At 38.5% G+C, this 13,242-nt stretch overlaps 1 protein-coding gene across 1 annotated transcript in view; it reads right to left on the reverse strand.

Annotated features, from left to right (window-relative positions):
- AHI1 (Abelson helper integration site 1) overlaps window positions 1–13,242 on the reverse strand; it is a gene marked incomplete at its 3' end in the record, with an annotated part of 69,814 nt that overhangs the window by 27,652 nt on the left and 28,920 nt on the right. Inside the window, exons 9-12 of the mRNA XM_018556929.1 lie at window positions 11,641–11,820; window positions 8,723–8,866; window positions 5,542–5,674; window positions 1,490–1,613 (exon numbers count right to left, since the gene is read on the reverse strand). Of these exons, the coding sequence (XP_018412431.1) occupies window positions 1,490–1,613; window positions 5,542–5,674; window positions 8,723–8,866; window positions 11,641–11,820 (581 nt within the window). The remainder of the gene's footprint in view (window positions 1–1,489; window positions 1,614–5,541; window positions 5,675–8,722; window positions 8,867–11,640; window positions 11,821–13,242) is intronic.

The raw sequence follows: 13,242 nt of genomic DNA on the forward strand, positions 1-13,242 counted from the left end.
GGGGGGGGGGGCACTGACCGACGTTGGGGTCCCTTAAAAGTTTCCTCGGCCAAAAAGGGGTCACGAGTGGAGGAAGTTTAAGAAGGCCTGTTTTAGAGGATGTGACAGTGTGGGTTCGATGTATCACATATGGTGGCTATGTCCTAAAGTATGTACATTTTGGAATAAAGTATATATATTGATCTATAAAATTACCAAGGCACGAGTCCCACATGAACCATATTTTGCATTATTCAATAATTATATTCCTACAGTCTCTAAAAACTTAAATAGATTGATAATGTTTCTTTTTCTGGCAGCAAAAATTACTATTGCTAAGGCTTGGAAAAAACCCAAGGTTCCTTTTTCATACTTTAAAGCAAAAGTTTCATGGATTATAATCCGTGAGAAACTTTATAGTATAGCACAAAAAAGAAAGCTATATTTGAAGTGGTTTGGGAACTTTGGAGGTCCTGTTTCAGTATAGACGAGCCTGACCTGTAAAATATGGGTAGGAGATGGGGAATGACCTCGGGAAGACCCTTTCTGCTGTTCTTTCCCTGCTGATAACTGGATCTAGTTTATTATTAAATATGGATAATGGAAAGCAAGGTTACTGTCTATATTTTCAGTTTGTAGAAGTTTTAAAAGTGACAGATCTTTGAAAGTGGTAGTAGAAGGGATGAAACTGGATATTTGGTAGATATATTGGAATTATTTTAAACCCCCCACAACTTTTTTCTTCTCCCTTTCCTTGTATTTGTTAGTATTTTTATTGTGAAAAGTTGAAATTTTTAGTATTGTTCTTTATTGTTTGTAAAAAAATGTATGTGAAATACTTAATAAAAATATTGAAGTATAAAAGTAACTGTTTTGGGAGATATTAATTTGGTGGGTAAAGTTCCTCTGTAAAGCCCGTCTATCACAAACTGATATTAGAGTTTTAGGTATCAGTCACTTCTGATAGTCCCATTGAGATCTCCCCATTTGAATTCCTAATTCCTTCATGCCAAAGTGAAAACAAGCAGGGGATTTTCACACGGGGGGATTTATCAAAACTGGAGCAGCATGAATCCGGAGCAGTTGCCCTTAGTAACCAATAAGCTTCTATCTTCAGTCTGTTCAGTGAGGCTTTGGCAATGAAAGTTAGAAGCTGATTGGCTACTATGCACAACTGCTCCAGATTTTGACTGCTCCAGTATTAATAAATTCTCCTCACTATGTGCTGTGTTCCCCGTAATGTAAGCTATACAGACAATCCAGGGGAGAGAATGAGATCTCCTTATAGTGATCACAGCAAGACTGTAGAGCTGGGACTGTGCATCCTGAATATTCAAACTGAAAATAAAAGAGATACAAGAAACTGCCGAGCGAGTCTACCTGAAATTTCTGTCTTTCGTAAACTGACCCTTGAAAGTTACCCACTTGGCATCAGTCACAGGTCAAAACACAATTCTCTCTTTTGGAGCCAAAATAAAATATATGCATGCAAGTTCATCATTATACGAACCTGACTGTAGCATCAGATGAAGCAGAAAGTAAATGCTGATCATTGCTGGACCAGCACAGATCATAGACAACATTGAGGTGGCCATGAAGCTCTCTCAAATAGTGCCCAGAAGGGATTTCATATACTACAGGGAGAAAAGTAAAATCAAGATAAAACATACATGGAAGAATGTCAAGAATATTTAAACATAGAAAAATTGTCTGATTCCAACTAAAAACAAAAGGTGACTTACAGCTGTATAACAAAAATGGCAACAAGAAAGTGTATGTACATGTACATTTGAATTTAAGATATGTTTTTATTATACAAATTACTCTGCATTTTAAAATATCACCTTTAACACAAAAGAATATTACGTTGCTCATTGTACCTGTGTTACTGAGTGACTGATGTGGAAAATATACTGGCCTTGTGAAAAAAAAAAAAAAAAAAAATTTTTTTTTTTAAATGTGTTTAATTAGCATTTCAGATTTAAAATAATTAAAAAAAAAAAAAAATCGCAAAGACCTGTAAAAGTGCATGTCAAGGCAAAAAAAAAAATGTGCAATACAATCTCATACATTTTCAATCCATTCAAGAACCTTGCCAGTACAGAGGTATACACACTGATCTCCCCAAAACGCACTCAGCTCTTAATTTATTTTTGCGTGCTGACAACAGTACACAAAAAAAGGGGGATGAAGTAGTGCCCTGCCCATTTTTTGCTAAACTTCTCATTGCACCTGCAATACTGAGTAAATGATACACAAAAATACACAGGCCTTGTGATAAAAAAAAGAGGCTTTTAACCCTTTCCCTGCCAAGGACGTACGGCATACAGAGCAACAAAAGTGCTTCCAGCTGGCCAGCTCAGTATGCCGTACAGACCTGGCATTTACAGTTCTACTATAAGCTAGGGCATGGCAAAGCTTTGTGACTCATTGCCATTTGTGATACCTTGTGTTGCAATTAAATATACACCTGTATCATTTTATCACAACACAAACACCAAAACAATTTTTTACATAAGTCGATTATTTTCAGTTTTGCATACCTTCATTTTTTTACCTTTTCGCAAAAAGGCGCAATTACAAATTTGCTAATATTTGTTATTTATTATCTCAATACAGTTTTATCTTTTAGATTTAGTCAGAAAATATTTTTTTTTGTGCACGGATACTGATTTTGGTGTGTTTTAACAATTGAATTGTGTATTTTTATCGATTTAATATTAATTTGAGAAACATTTGCGCAATTATCGCAGGGCCTACAAATTTAGTATCACCATCTTTTTATTCTACCGGGCCTGCGCTTTCAGAAAATATATGGTTCGGGGGGTCTTTTACAAACGCTAGCAACGCAGCAGTTGAAAATCAAATCAATAGGAAAAAATTGCAGAAAATTCAAAAATGGCTTGGATTTGAAAAATGTTCCTGAGGGCTTGGCAGCGAAAGGGTTAAAAGTGTGTTTACTCAGCATGGCATATCTTAAACAAAAATACAATCACAAAACCCCAGTGAAGTGTATGTCCATTGTTAGGACGGTCTGTCCGGACAATGTGTTAAAGACATGTATGTGAGCATTGTATAATATTGAGAGGAAACTCATTCTGACCCTCAGTCAGACACTATAGTTTCATTATTAAACTGCTCAAAGTAGCCTGGAATCTGCACAAAGGCCCTCACCATAGAGACATCTAAAAAGTAAGAAATACATTTAAAAAAATATATTTTTAGATATGCTGTGTGAACAGGAACACAAACATTTAGTGGGGTTGTCTCAAATGTGACTGCAAGAGTGGAAATACACTGCAGTTTTTGACATAGAAATGTAAAAGTTAGTCAATAAACAAACAAGTGTCAATGAATAAGTTATAGCTTAAATTGCAAACCTGTCTAAACTGAAAAAGGAAAACACTAAAGGATAAAAGAAACCATATACACATCAGTGGTATCATATTGCCATCTAGTGGCCAGAAAACCCATAAAATGACAATATACCTCTAGACAGGCACTTGGATCAAATTTGTAATATAGAATGAAAACCGATATTTGGGAATGCTTTGCACCTTGATGAACTAATATCAGTGCACTGTATTAAATGGTGGTATAAATCGGATTAAATTGCTCTTTCAGGCTGTATGGCAGATACGCATAAATCAAAAATAAATCGGCAGTGGTAAATAATGGTAATAGTGTAAACAGTTAAGAGGACAAAATCCAGGTTCATTGGCCAAGGTTTATGGAAAGAAGATTAATGAGTAATTGGATTACATGCAGTCTATAGAGAGCTGATGAGCTAAACCGAGCTGTACACAGGAAATTGCTAAAGGAATTGGGCTGTCTGAGATTTGCTGTTTGGAATTTTAACAGTCTCCATCCAGTATATATCAATGCAACGCAAGCTATCAAAAGACAGATCACTACAATATTTGATAATGCAGGCACTGTTTATTATGATAAGAGTTGCCATCCCTCGTCCCCCAGTCTAGATGTATATGAAATGTACTATTATGTCCCACACCTATACAAAAAAGGGATTTTCCAATCTGAGCACACTTGCCCTATTGTTTATATTATGGACCTATGCTTCCTTATTATGTACAACAATAAGGCAAACATAAAGTTGGGCATTTTGCCCAGGAATAGAGACAGCCCTAGTGTATCCAGCTGGGTAGGGTAAAATCTCTTAAATCTAAACACTTTTAAGGCAGTGAAAAAACAAAATGTTACAATAAAATTTCTACAAATAAGCACTATGGTATCTGGTTAAATCGTAGTTTAACACACCTTTAAATGCAGCACAATGTATAAATGAAATATCCCATTTTTGTATAGGTGTGGGACATAGTACATTTCATATGCCAATTCCAAACAGCAAAGATATGGCATGGCTGACGATGCTGCCCCTATGTGTGAGCCAGTGGTTTAGGGTTGCCAGCTAGGGTGAGCCAGCCTGCAACAGTAAGTATTGTTACTGGCAGGATCTCTGTATGCAGTAAAAACACGATGCCAAAAAGGTAATGAAAAATAGATTTTAGGTTTACATACATATTCATGTTATAATAAGCATGGCTTAAAAGATACAGGAAGAAAGAACTTAAAAGAAAACTATGGTGTAACCTTTTTATCCCGTAGTTCTCTTTAGGGTCAAGGGAGGACATATTCTAACGTCCTCACGTGACCCAAAGCTCAGTATATAGCAAGCTATACAGGTGAAACTTGAATAATTAGAATATCGTGCAAAGTTCATTTATTTCACTAATGCAACTTAAAAGGTGAAACTAATATATGAGATAGACTCATTACATGCAAAGCAAGATAGTTCAAGCCGTGATTTGTCATAATTGTGATGATTATGGCTTACAGCTCATGAAAACCCCAAGAACCCCAAATCCACAACCTCAAAAAAGTAGATTATTACATGCAATCAATAAAACAAGGATTGTACATAGAACAATATCGGACCTCTGAAAAGTACAAGCATGCATATGTACTCAGTACTTGGTTTGGGCCCCTTTTGTAGCACTTACTGCAATTACTTTTGCACGATATTCTAATTATTCGAGTTTCACCTGTATACTGAGAGCGCCGCAGCCGGGACAGATCCCGACAATACTGTCAAGATCCACCCAGCTGGCTGATCGACAGCGGGCTCTGCCTATCTAGAGACTGAGTCAGCTGTCCCGGCCTCATCCACCATCCGTTTTTCTAGTCAGTGCTGGTGGATCGGAGAGGGGAGGGGGAATCCCTTTGGGGTGCGGTGACTGACAGTCACCGCTCTCTGCAGGGAGATGATCGGGAAGTGAGTGAGCGTCTATAGGTGTTTGCTTACTTCCCAATCAATAGAGCCAACTTGTGACAGTTTCAATGTCACATATCGCCTCCAACTATGAGGATGATAGTAAATCACTTACCTCATACTTCTACTTTTAACGTAACTTAATTCTCTTTAAATTACACTAAGACCTTTATACTTCAAAAAGTGCCATAGTGTTTTTTTTAAAACAAAATATGGTTTTAAGAAAATAAGAAACAAAATATGGTTTAAAAAAAAAAAAAAGAAGAACTTACAGCATATCGGATAACCATCCCTGTTTGCAAACGCTGCAGCCAGTGTTCTTCCATCATTGGAGAAACACACGAAAGAACATCCCATTTGTCCAGCACGCAGAGATAAAAGCTGCCTGTTGGGGATACGACATGCCTACAAGGACAAATTTTACATACATACTAAGTATTTAACTTTCTGCAAATTCTGCTGCATGCTTCCATAAAAGCCACAATATGAAAAGACACAATATATGCAGGAATAGTAAAGCATCAAAAAAGCTGCAGAAAATCAAACCTATCATTTAAAATGTAATGTTAAGGTGCATATGTGCACAGACTGTGGGCACTACATTTCTAAAATATTCTCAAAGTAGAAATATGGTCTTCAATTAAAAATATGGACTGCAGCATCTGCACTTACAGTTTTCTGTTCGACTCCCTACAAAGTCCCACAAACATCTGCTGATCTTGCCAAGTCCACCTAATGCAGCTTCATGTGAATGTGTGGCAACAATGCTGGACTGAATTTGAATCCTGAGCAGAGTTGCCACTCTCATGTAGATTGTGACTGCTTTTAATACAATGGGAAGAAAACATGTTGCATGTGGCATGGCTATTAGTATTGTCACTTCTGAGACTCAAACCTGTAGCTTGTTGAGTCAGCACTTGACCTCACTTAGTCCTGCCCACTGACAGAACCGCTTCCCACTGTGAGATGAATATCTGGCCCTTTCCAGCATGTGAGGCACAAATGAAGTAGGATTTGTGTCAGTCAGGGAAGGCAAAGAACGTTTTTTGTTTAGTTTATAAGGCTTGTGCATTGCATAGTAACTGGATTTGGGACTTGTTAGACTCTCATAAAAGGAGCCTTTAGCTGTACTTTACCAAAACAGTAAAATGGCTTTAGCACAAGTCCTCATTACAGGCACTGTGAAGAAATTTGTTTTTAAATTTTACAACAGAGGCACAGAAATTGCAGTCCCTCTCCATTTATTTTCTCTGGGAGTAAGGACTTAACACCTGTCAGCCCTCTAAAGAAAACAAACAGCAGGCACTGCAAGTTGTTAGAAACCGACTGAAACCCAACTTCACACTCTGTTGCGATCCTTGAACATAGATTGCGTCAACGGTGCCTGTGGCTATAGAGGTCAGTGTGAACTTGTATAAAAGTTCTTTTACTGCTTGGGAACAATATGCAAACACTTTAAAGTGCACCTGTGCCCAGATTATGGATGTTAAAGAGCAGTTTTCCAGGCAGGAAAGTAAAAGCAATTAGTAAGCTACAAATGCTATCCAGAAAATAATGCAACTGTTTTAATGTTAGACATTTTACTCAGTATACATTAAAGTGTATCTATAGTCAAAACATTTTTTAGTTTTGGATTAAGTGGAGAAGGATTAGAATTCCTGCCAGGTTCTACTGCCATCGGAGGCTCCTTCGGGGAGATTTCTTTACTTCCTGTCCTGTAAAAATAGAGGAAGCAGATTTTGCAACTGGAAGTTTGGACTTCTTCTGCGGTAAGAAGATGCACTTGTCCCAGCCCCCACCTGCAGCTTCCTTGATGCAAGTATCTACAAATTCGCCAAAAAGGCATTTCCCAACACATTCTTCTTGCATGGAGCTCTACAGATCAGCATTTAAGCCAGAGGCTCCATCACAAGTACATAGACAGGAGATTCGTCCTGGAAATCTGTTGGGATGACGTCCGATAGGCCATCCACAGAACAACACAGGCCCAGGGTTTTTCAGGGACAGAAAAGCATAGCACAAGGTTTTGGGTATAGCTACACCTTAAACTGAATTCTGTGTAATTGTAGGTAGCCAGAAAACAGAGCATCTAACTTCACTGGGTCATTGAAAGCTTATTTCCTGTAGTTTGTGCTGTGTAACTTCCACTGGCTTTCCTTACTGTATCAACAATCCCACTAAAACATTCCAAGGTAGGTTCAAATATGATTAGCAGCTGCCTAACCGTGTTAGGATTGACATGTTATTGTATGAAGCAACAGCAAGGAGCCTACTGTGGGTGTGTTTGGCAATATCTGTACTTTGGGATGCACCCCAGCAATGTCTAAATACAAAACTAAAGTTGTGAGCTGGTAGGCTATGCCTCCTTTATGTATCTCATAATAGGATTTTGTTCTTACTGTCAAAACCTTTTCTCAGGATCCATTGAGGGACACAGCTCTGAAGAATTCTGAGACGTAGGGTTATGCTGCTGACTCTAGGAGAATGGACACTAGGCAAAAAATCAAAGAAGAAGGTTCCTCAGAAGTTAAGGCATGATCACCCCTCCATTTTGAAACAGACATTTCTGATAACACAGATTAAATAAATTGCCACAACTCTCCTCAGAAAATTACTCACAGCCCCAACCAGTGTGAAGGGAGATATACTATAAAGGAGCAGCAGCAGTATAACTGAAGAAATGGGTGTGTTGCTGTGGAAAAAAAGGTGATCCATGTCTTTTCCCAACAGTAGATTTCATATAAGGAGCACAAACCAGATTAAAGCAAGCCGAGAAAAAAATGCTGTGGCCTGCTGAGAGAAGCACCACATATTGCCACTGTAATTTGCAGAAGAAATGATCTGCGCATGTGCTCTGTAAAAAAAACATGTGTCGTCACTTTTTCTATCATCTTAGGATACTAAGTGAAACTGGCAGGTGTGTGATGGGAAGGGTTATGTCCCTTTAAAGTGGCAGGCTTTTAATGTTTTGCCTAGTGTCCAATTCTCCTTGAGGCAGCAGCATAACCCTACATCTCATGATTGTTCAGAGCTGTGTCTTTGGCTATAGAAAAAAAAAAATAGTTTTTGTTTTATTTTTCTACTTATTTATGCATTTTTGATTTGTGTAACTGCCGCTCTTGCTGTGCAGCGTCGCCTGCATGTAGCTGTGAAATAAAATATAAATAAAAGGCATGTGATATAGAAAATGAATTCATATACTAAATACTATCATTACAGCTACCAGAATAAAATCATTTTTACTATAGTGGGCTTTTCACGGCTGTTGAGAAGATATCGGACATACAGGGAGTAAGTAAAACAACCACTGTAATGCAGTACGAACATTAAACTGATTCCATTTTACACAAATATTTTTTTTAAATTGAAAAGACTATACATTCCCTTTAAAACATATTTAGGCTTGTAACTTTTACTTGTCAACGACTACTAAAAGTTTATTAAGACTGTCACCTGTCCTGGTAACCGAGTCCACTTGAATGTTTCCTTCTGCTTACTTTCGCCTGAATCAGACCCCTTCATGGCAACATCTTGCTGCAGGTCAGCATTTGATAAGCTACTCCCAAATGGAAAGCCCAGGTTTGTGGACGAATTTACCTGAAAATCAATTCCAATCAATCATAAACAGTGTCTTTATTTATAATACCCATTATACAGTAGCTGACTATTACACAATGTAAACAATAATCACAGGCTTGTCATGATACAAATGGCTTGGACTTTCTGCATACAATAAAGCTTAATGTTTAAGAATGGCTTGGGGATAACACATTTAACTGCCTCCGGGCCGGCCGAAGTAGAAAAACGGCCGGCCCGGAGCTCTCTAGATCTGAGCGGGCGTCTCTAGACGTCCGCTCAGACACGCGCGAAATGTTTCCTAACATAATGTAAAAAAAACTTTTTTTTTTCAAAATTTTCTGTAATTTTTCCTAATTATAATAAAAAATAAAAACCCCAGTGGTGATTAAATACCACCGAAATAACGCCCTATCTGTCCCCAAAAAATGGTATAAAATTCATTTCAGTACAGCGTTGCATGACGGAATAAACGTCAGTCAAAGTATCGCAGCGCTGAACACTGAAAAATGGCCTGGCCAGGAAGGGGGTCTAAACACCTGGTCTTGAAGTGGTTAAACTTGGTTTAAGCATACAAAAAGAAATGAAATCATACTTTCAGTTGGCATAGCATCAATATTGGTGTAGCTACAGTATGTATTCATGGACACAGAGGGAAAAAAAAACTTGAATGAAGAAAAGGTAGATTGTAAAAGAGAAAATAACATGCCTATCTAAGTTCTAATGCAGGCTTTACACACGGCAATTTTCCAGCAACTTGAACAAAAAAAACAAAGTAAGGTAACCTATGCTACCCTATTCACTGGAAAGGTTACCTTGACCGGGTTGATCATTTATCTGACTAACTCATGGAAGAACTACATCTTTTAGTGTATGCAGTTACCATTCCAAGGCTTATGTTGTTCCCTACATGATCCAGTCTGTTTAGAAGGGATGTTGTGCTTTTCTGATATTTAGGACTACAATTAATACTACACTCATATGGAATATGTAATGATATCATGCTTTGAGAGACACAGACTGATTACATTATTTCCACTTAAAGTAAGATCAACCAGTGAACAGCTAGGATCCAAAATAAAACAGCCATCTCAGGAGCAATCTAATGGAAGAGAAGGATGAAGACGTTCAGTGTGAAAAAGGATGGAGTTCCAAGTCCCTTTTAGGGTCATTTCACACCAGATGCGTTGGGGCTTGCCTGGCCACTGTTTCCTGGGCAGCCCTGCAATTTGCCTTGTCATGGACGTTCTTGGTGCACACCACTGCGTTGCAATGGGAATGTGGTGGTGTGCCCTAAAAAAAAAGGACAGCAGTTACTTTTTTTTCAGCATATCGGGATGCGTCGCGAAACAACCACCTTGCCCCGTGTTGTGCCCATAGAACTGACTGAAAAGTCACTTGTGAACTTAGGAAAAAAGAACCAATGTGGATATAGTCTTAAACAGAAGGTTTACAGCTGAGAAATCTGCAATCCTCATGGGAGAAACATTTGAATTGTGTACAAAGTAGTGTACCTGTAGGCTGAGATACTTCTATGTCATTAACAGATCTCCTACGGTGATGATGGCAGCCATAACGAGAAACCGGGAGGTTTGGGAATGCAACTGTTAAGAGTAACAACAAAGAAACACCCTCCCAGAAAGGGCAAAGTCAATAAGATGTTGTTTAAATGTGTCATGTACATCCCAAGGACGTACCCACAGTGACCTGCTCATATGATCAGACATAGCTGCCATGCAAGACACTAACATAAAAGCTTCTAAGTGAAGGGCCTCACGCTTAGGTTCTTCAAACTCATCCTATGATCCATGAGTTGATAGCTTCCTGTTTTAAAAGATGTGATCCATTCAGACATGATTTCACAAATTAAAGTAACTGCTAAGAGGGTAGATAGTCATTCCAGGTAGCTCAAACTGGGACCCTAACTGAGCATAACTGAAGCCCTAAATGTAAAGACAAATGTTCACCATGGTAAGAAGATGTCCATTATGTTGAAGCACAGGAGAGTCCACAGACAGTAGGGACAGTCAGGAATTCCCTATAAGGTGAAAATACGATGAAGATCTTTCCAACAGAATAAGCCATAAAAGAGAGTCTATATCTAGATTAGTAGACTGAACCTCTATAGGCTTAATGGGGCATACAGCATCAACCATATTAGACATAACTTTAAACATATTAGGTGCACTAATGACCCAATAAAACATAGATCTCACTGGGGTCAGAAATAATCATAGCAGACTAAGGCATATTTAAAAGTGAAGTGCCAACGGGGTCAGAGGTAGGTGTTGGCAAAGAATTAGCAGTGGAAAGTTTGAGTGTCTGCAAGCAGGCTGATTCATTAATTGTGTACAAACTTACAAAATAGTCAGAAGTGGAGATTAGAGGTCTGGTAGCTTCAGCAGAGGTAGCAGGCTCATGTAAAAAAACCAGAGAGCCTGAGGACAAACTTAGCAGAGGCAAAAAGGCAAAAGCATCCAACCCCCTAGAACACTAGCAACACACTGAAGCATGATAGTTAGAGGCAGGGTTATATGGGGACAGGCCTTTTTTTTTGCCAGTGTCCACCTCCTGAAGACAGCTGCATAACCCACATGTCCTTTTATATAATAATAATGCTATACATTTATGCTGCCTAGGAGTGGGTTGACGGTAAACTATATTTTGCTGGGTTTTGCATATGACAAAAAAAAAAAAAGTATCTGAATGTCTATGAATTACTATATCCTGTGTCCCTCAGTAGATGATAAATAAATCATATTTTTCATATTTTAATTATACTATTAGATACTTACATTATCTGGCAGCTTTAATCCTTTAATGGTCACATACAAAGTGGAAGGGTACAGATTTCTGGGATATTTTAACCACCAATCATACACAGGAATGCTGGAAGCAATACGGTATCGAGGAGGATAGTAAAGTTGTAAACGTAACTTTTTATCTACGTTAAGCACTTCATTAGCCCCTACAATCTGAAATTTATAAAAAAAAAATAAAAAAATATTAATTTGTATGGAATCGCATTGGTTCCTAGCAGCGTTATCCAATATGTATCTGGCTTGCAATTAAACTGGACCTAACACTCCCCCTTGCTCTTGCTAAAACACTGAAAGAGGGGAGGTTACATTTGCTCTAGCTTCTATAAAAGAAGGGTATGACATCAGCATCCTGCCGATGAAATATTAGGGCTACTCCAAATCTTGTGAGAAGATGCTGGGCATCATACAATATCATCATCTTTACGATTTGGCCTACTCAATAGTGCCCAAAATCTTGCACAAAGGATGGCAATGTCAACCTTGCCTAGGCGACACAGGCAACAGAAGGCTAGAAAACCCCAAAAGGTGGGCGAAAACATTAAAACAGCCCTGGATGGACAAAAAATATCCATGAAAAAAAAAAAACTTTTACAAGCCTCCCCAAGAGATATAATTTCAGGATTTATTTCATTTTCATCTGGTTTCACTGGGTTTATGAAAAAAAAACATCTGAGTTGTCAGTCCTATTATAATTTTGTAGTTTTGCTTATAAAACATTTAGAGAGTTATTCACAAAGCTAGCCGAAGGATCAGCCGTAGCTGATCTCGTCTGACCAAACTGGCTTTTTTGCAGGTAAATCCACTGCACTTTATATAAGGAGAGTTCACCTCCATTCAGGTTGCTTATGACCAGGTGAGCTCCAGAGTTTTGGTGTCTCTTGATGCCTTGAAAGCATCCCAAATGCACTGCCTGCATTAAACTCCTGTATTTTTTTCCTCAGAAGCAGGTATGTAATTATAGGCTCATGGATGGCTTTCCATTGTTGCGGGGCACTAGGCTGGGTTGTCCACTCACTCGCCTTCATTATGCACTAGCTATTGAGCTAGTGGAAGCCATCCTGCACCAGCACCCTTTAATCAGGTGCCTGCTGTTGGGAAATGTCAGTGAAGTAATAGCTTTATATTCTGATTAGGGATGCACTGATACCAGTTCAGATAGCAGTGCAGATACTTGGCATTTTCATGAGAACTACCAGGGTTGCAGCTGGGAACTGGCTCTGGCGCTCCACCATTGTCCTGAAATCATTAGTCGATATTGTTTTAGAAAAACTGTTACATGACAAGAAACAAAAATGTATCAGTACTTGTGTCTGTAAGTACTTGGGCAAGTATCAGTACATCCCTTTATTTATATTTATAAAAACAAAATCATACCTTAAAACAGAGATGTACAAATGCCAGGAGCTCCGTGTGCTGCTTACAAACGACAGCTGCCTCCTAACTTTTGAGTTTTTCTCTAGTATAGTCTTGGAGCTGTAAAAGTATCTGTACTTGTACCGAGTACTGTACTTGGTATTGGTGCATCCCTAATTCTGATGATATGTCGCTGTACTTGGCAGACCCAGGTCAGTCCCT

This window comes from Nanorana parkeri, unplaced genomic scaffold (assembly GCF_000935625.1).
Source record: "Nanorana parkeri isolate BGI_ZX_2015 unplaced genomic scaffold, ASM93562v1 scaffold259, whole genome shotgun sequence".
In the NCBI taxonomy this organism is placed as follows: Eukaryota; Metazoa; Chordata; class Amphibia; order Anura; family Dicroglossidae; genus Nanorana; species Nanorana parkeri.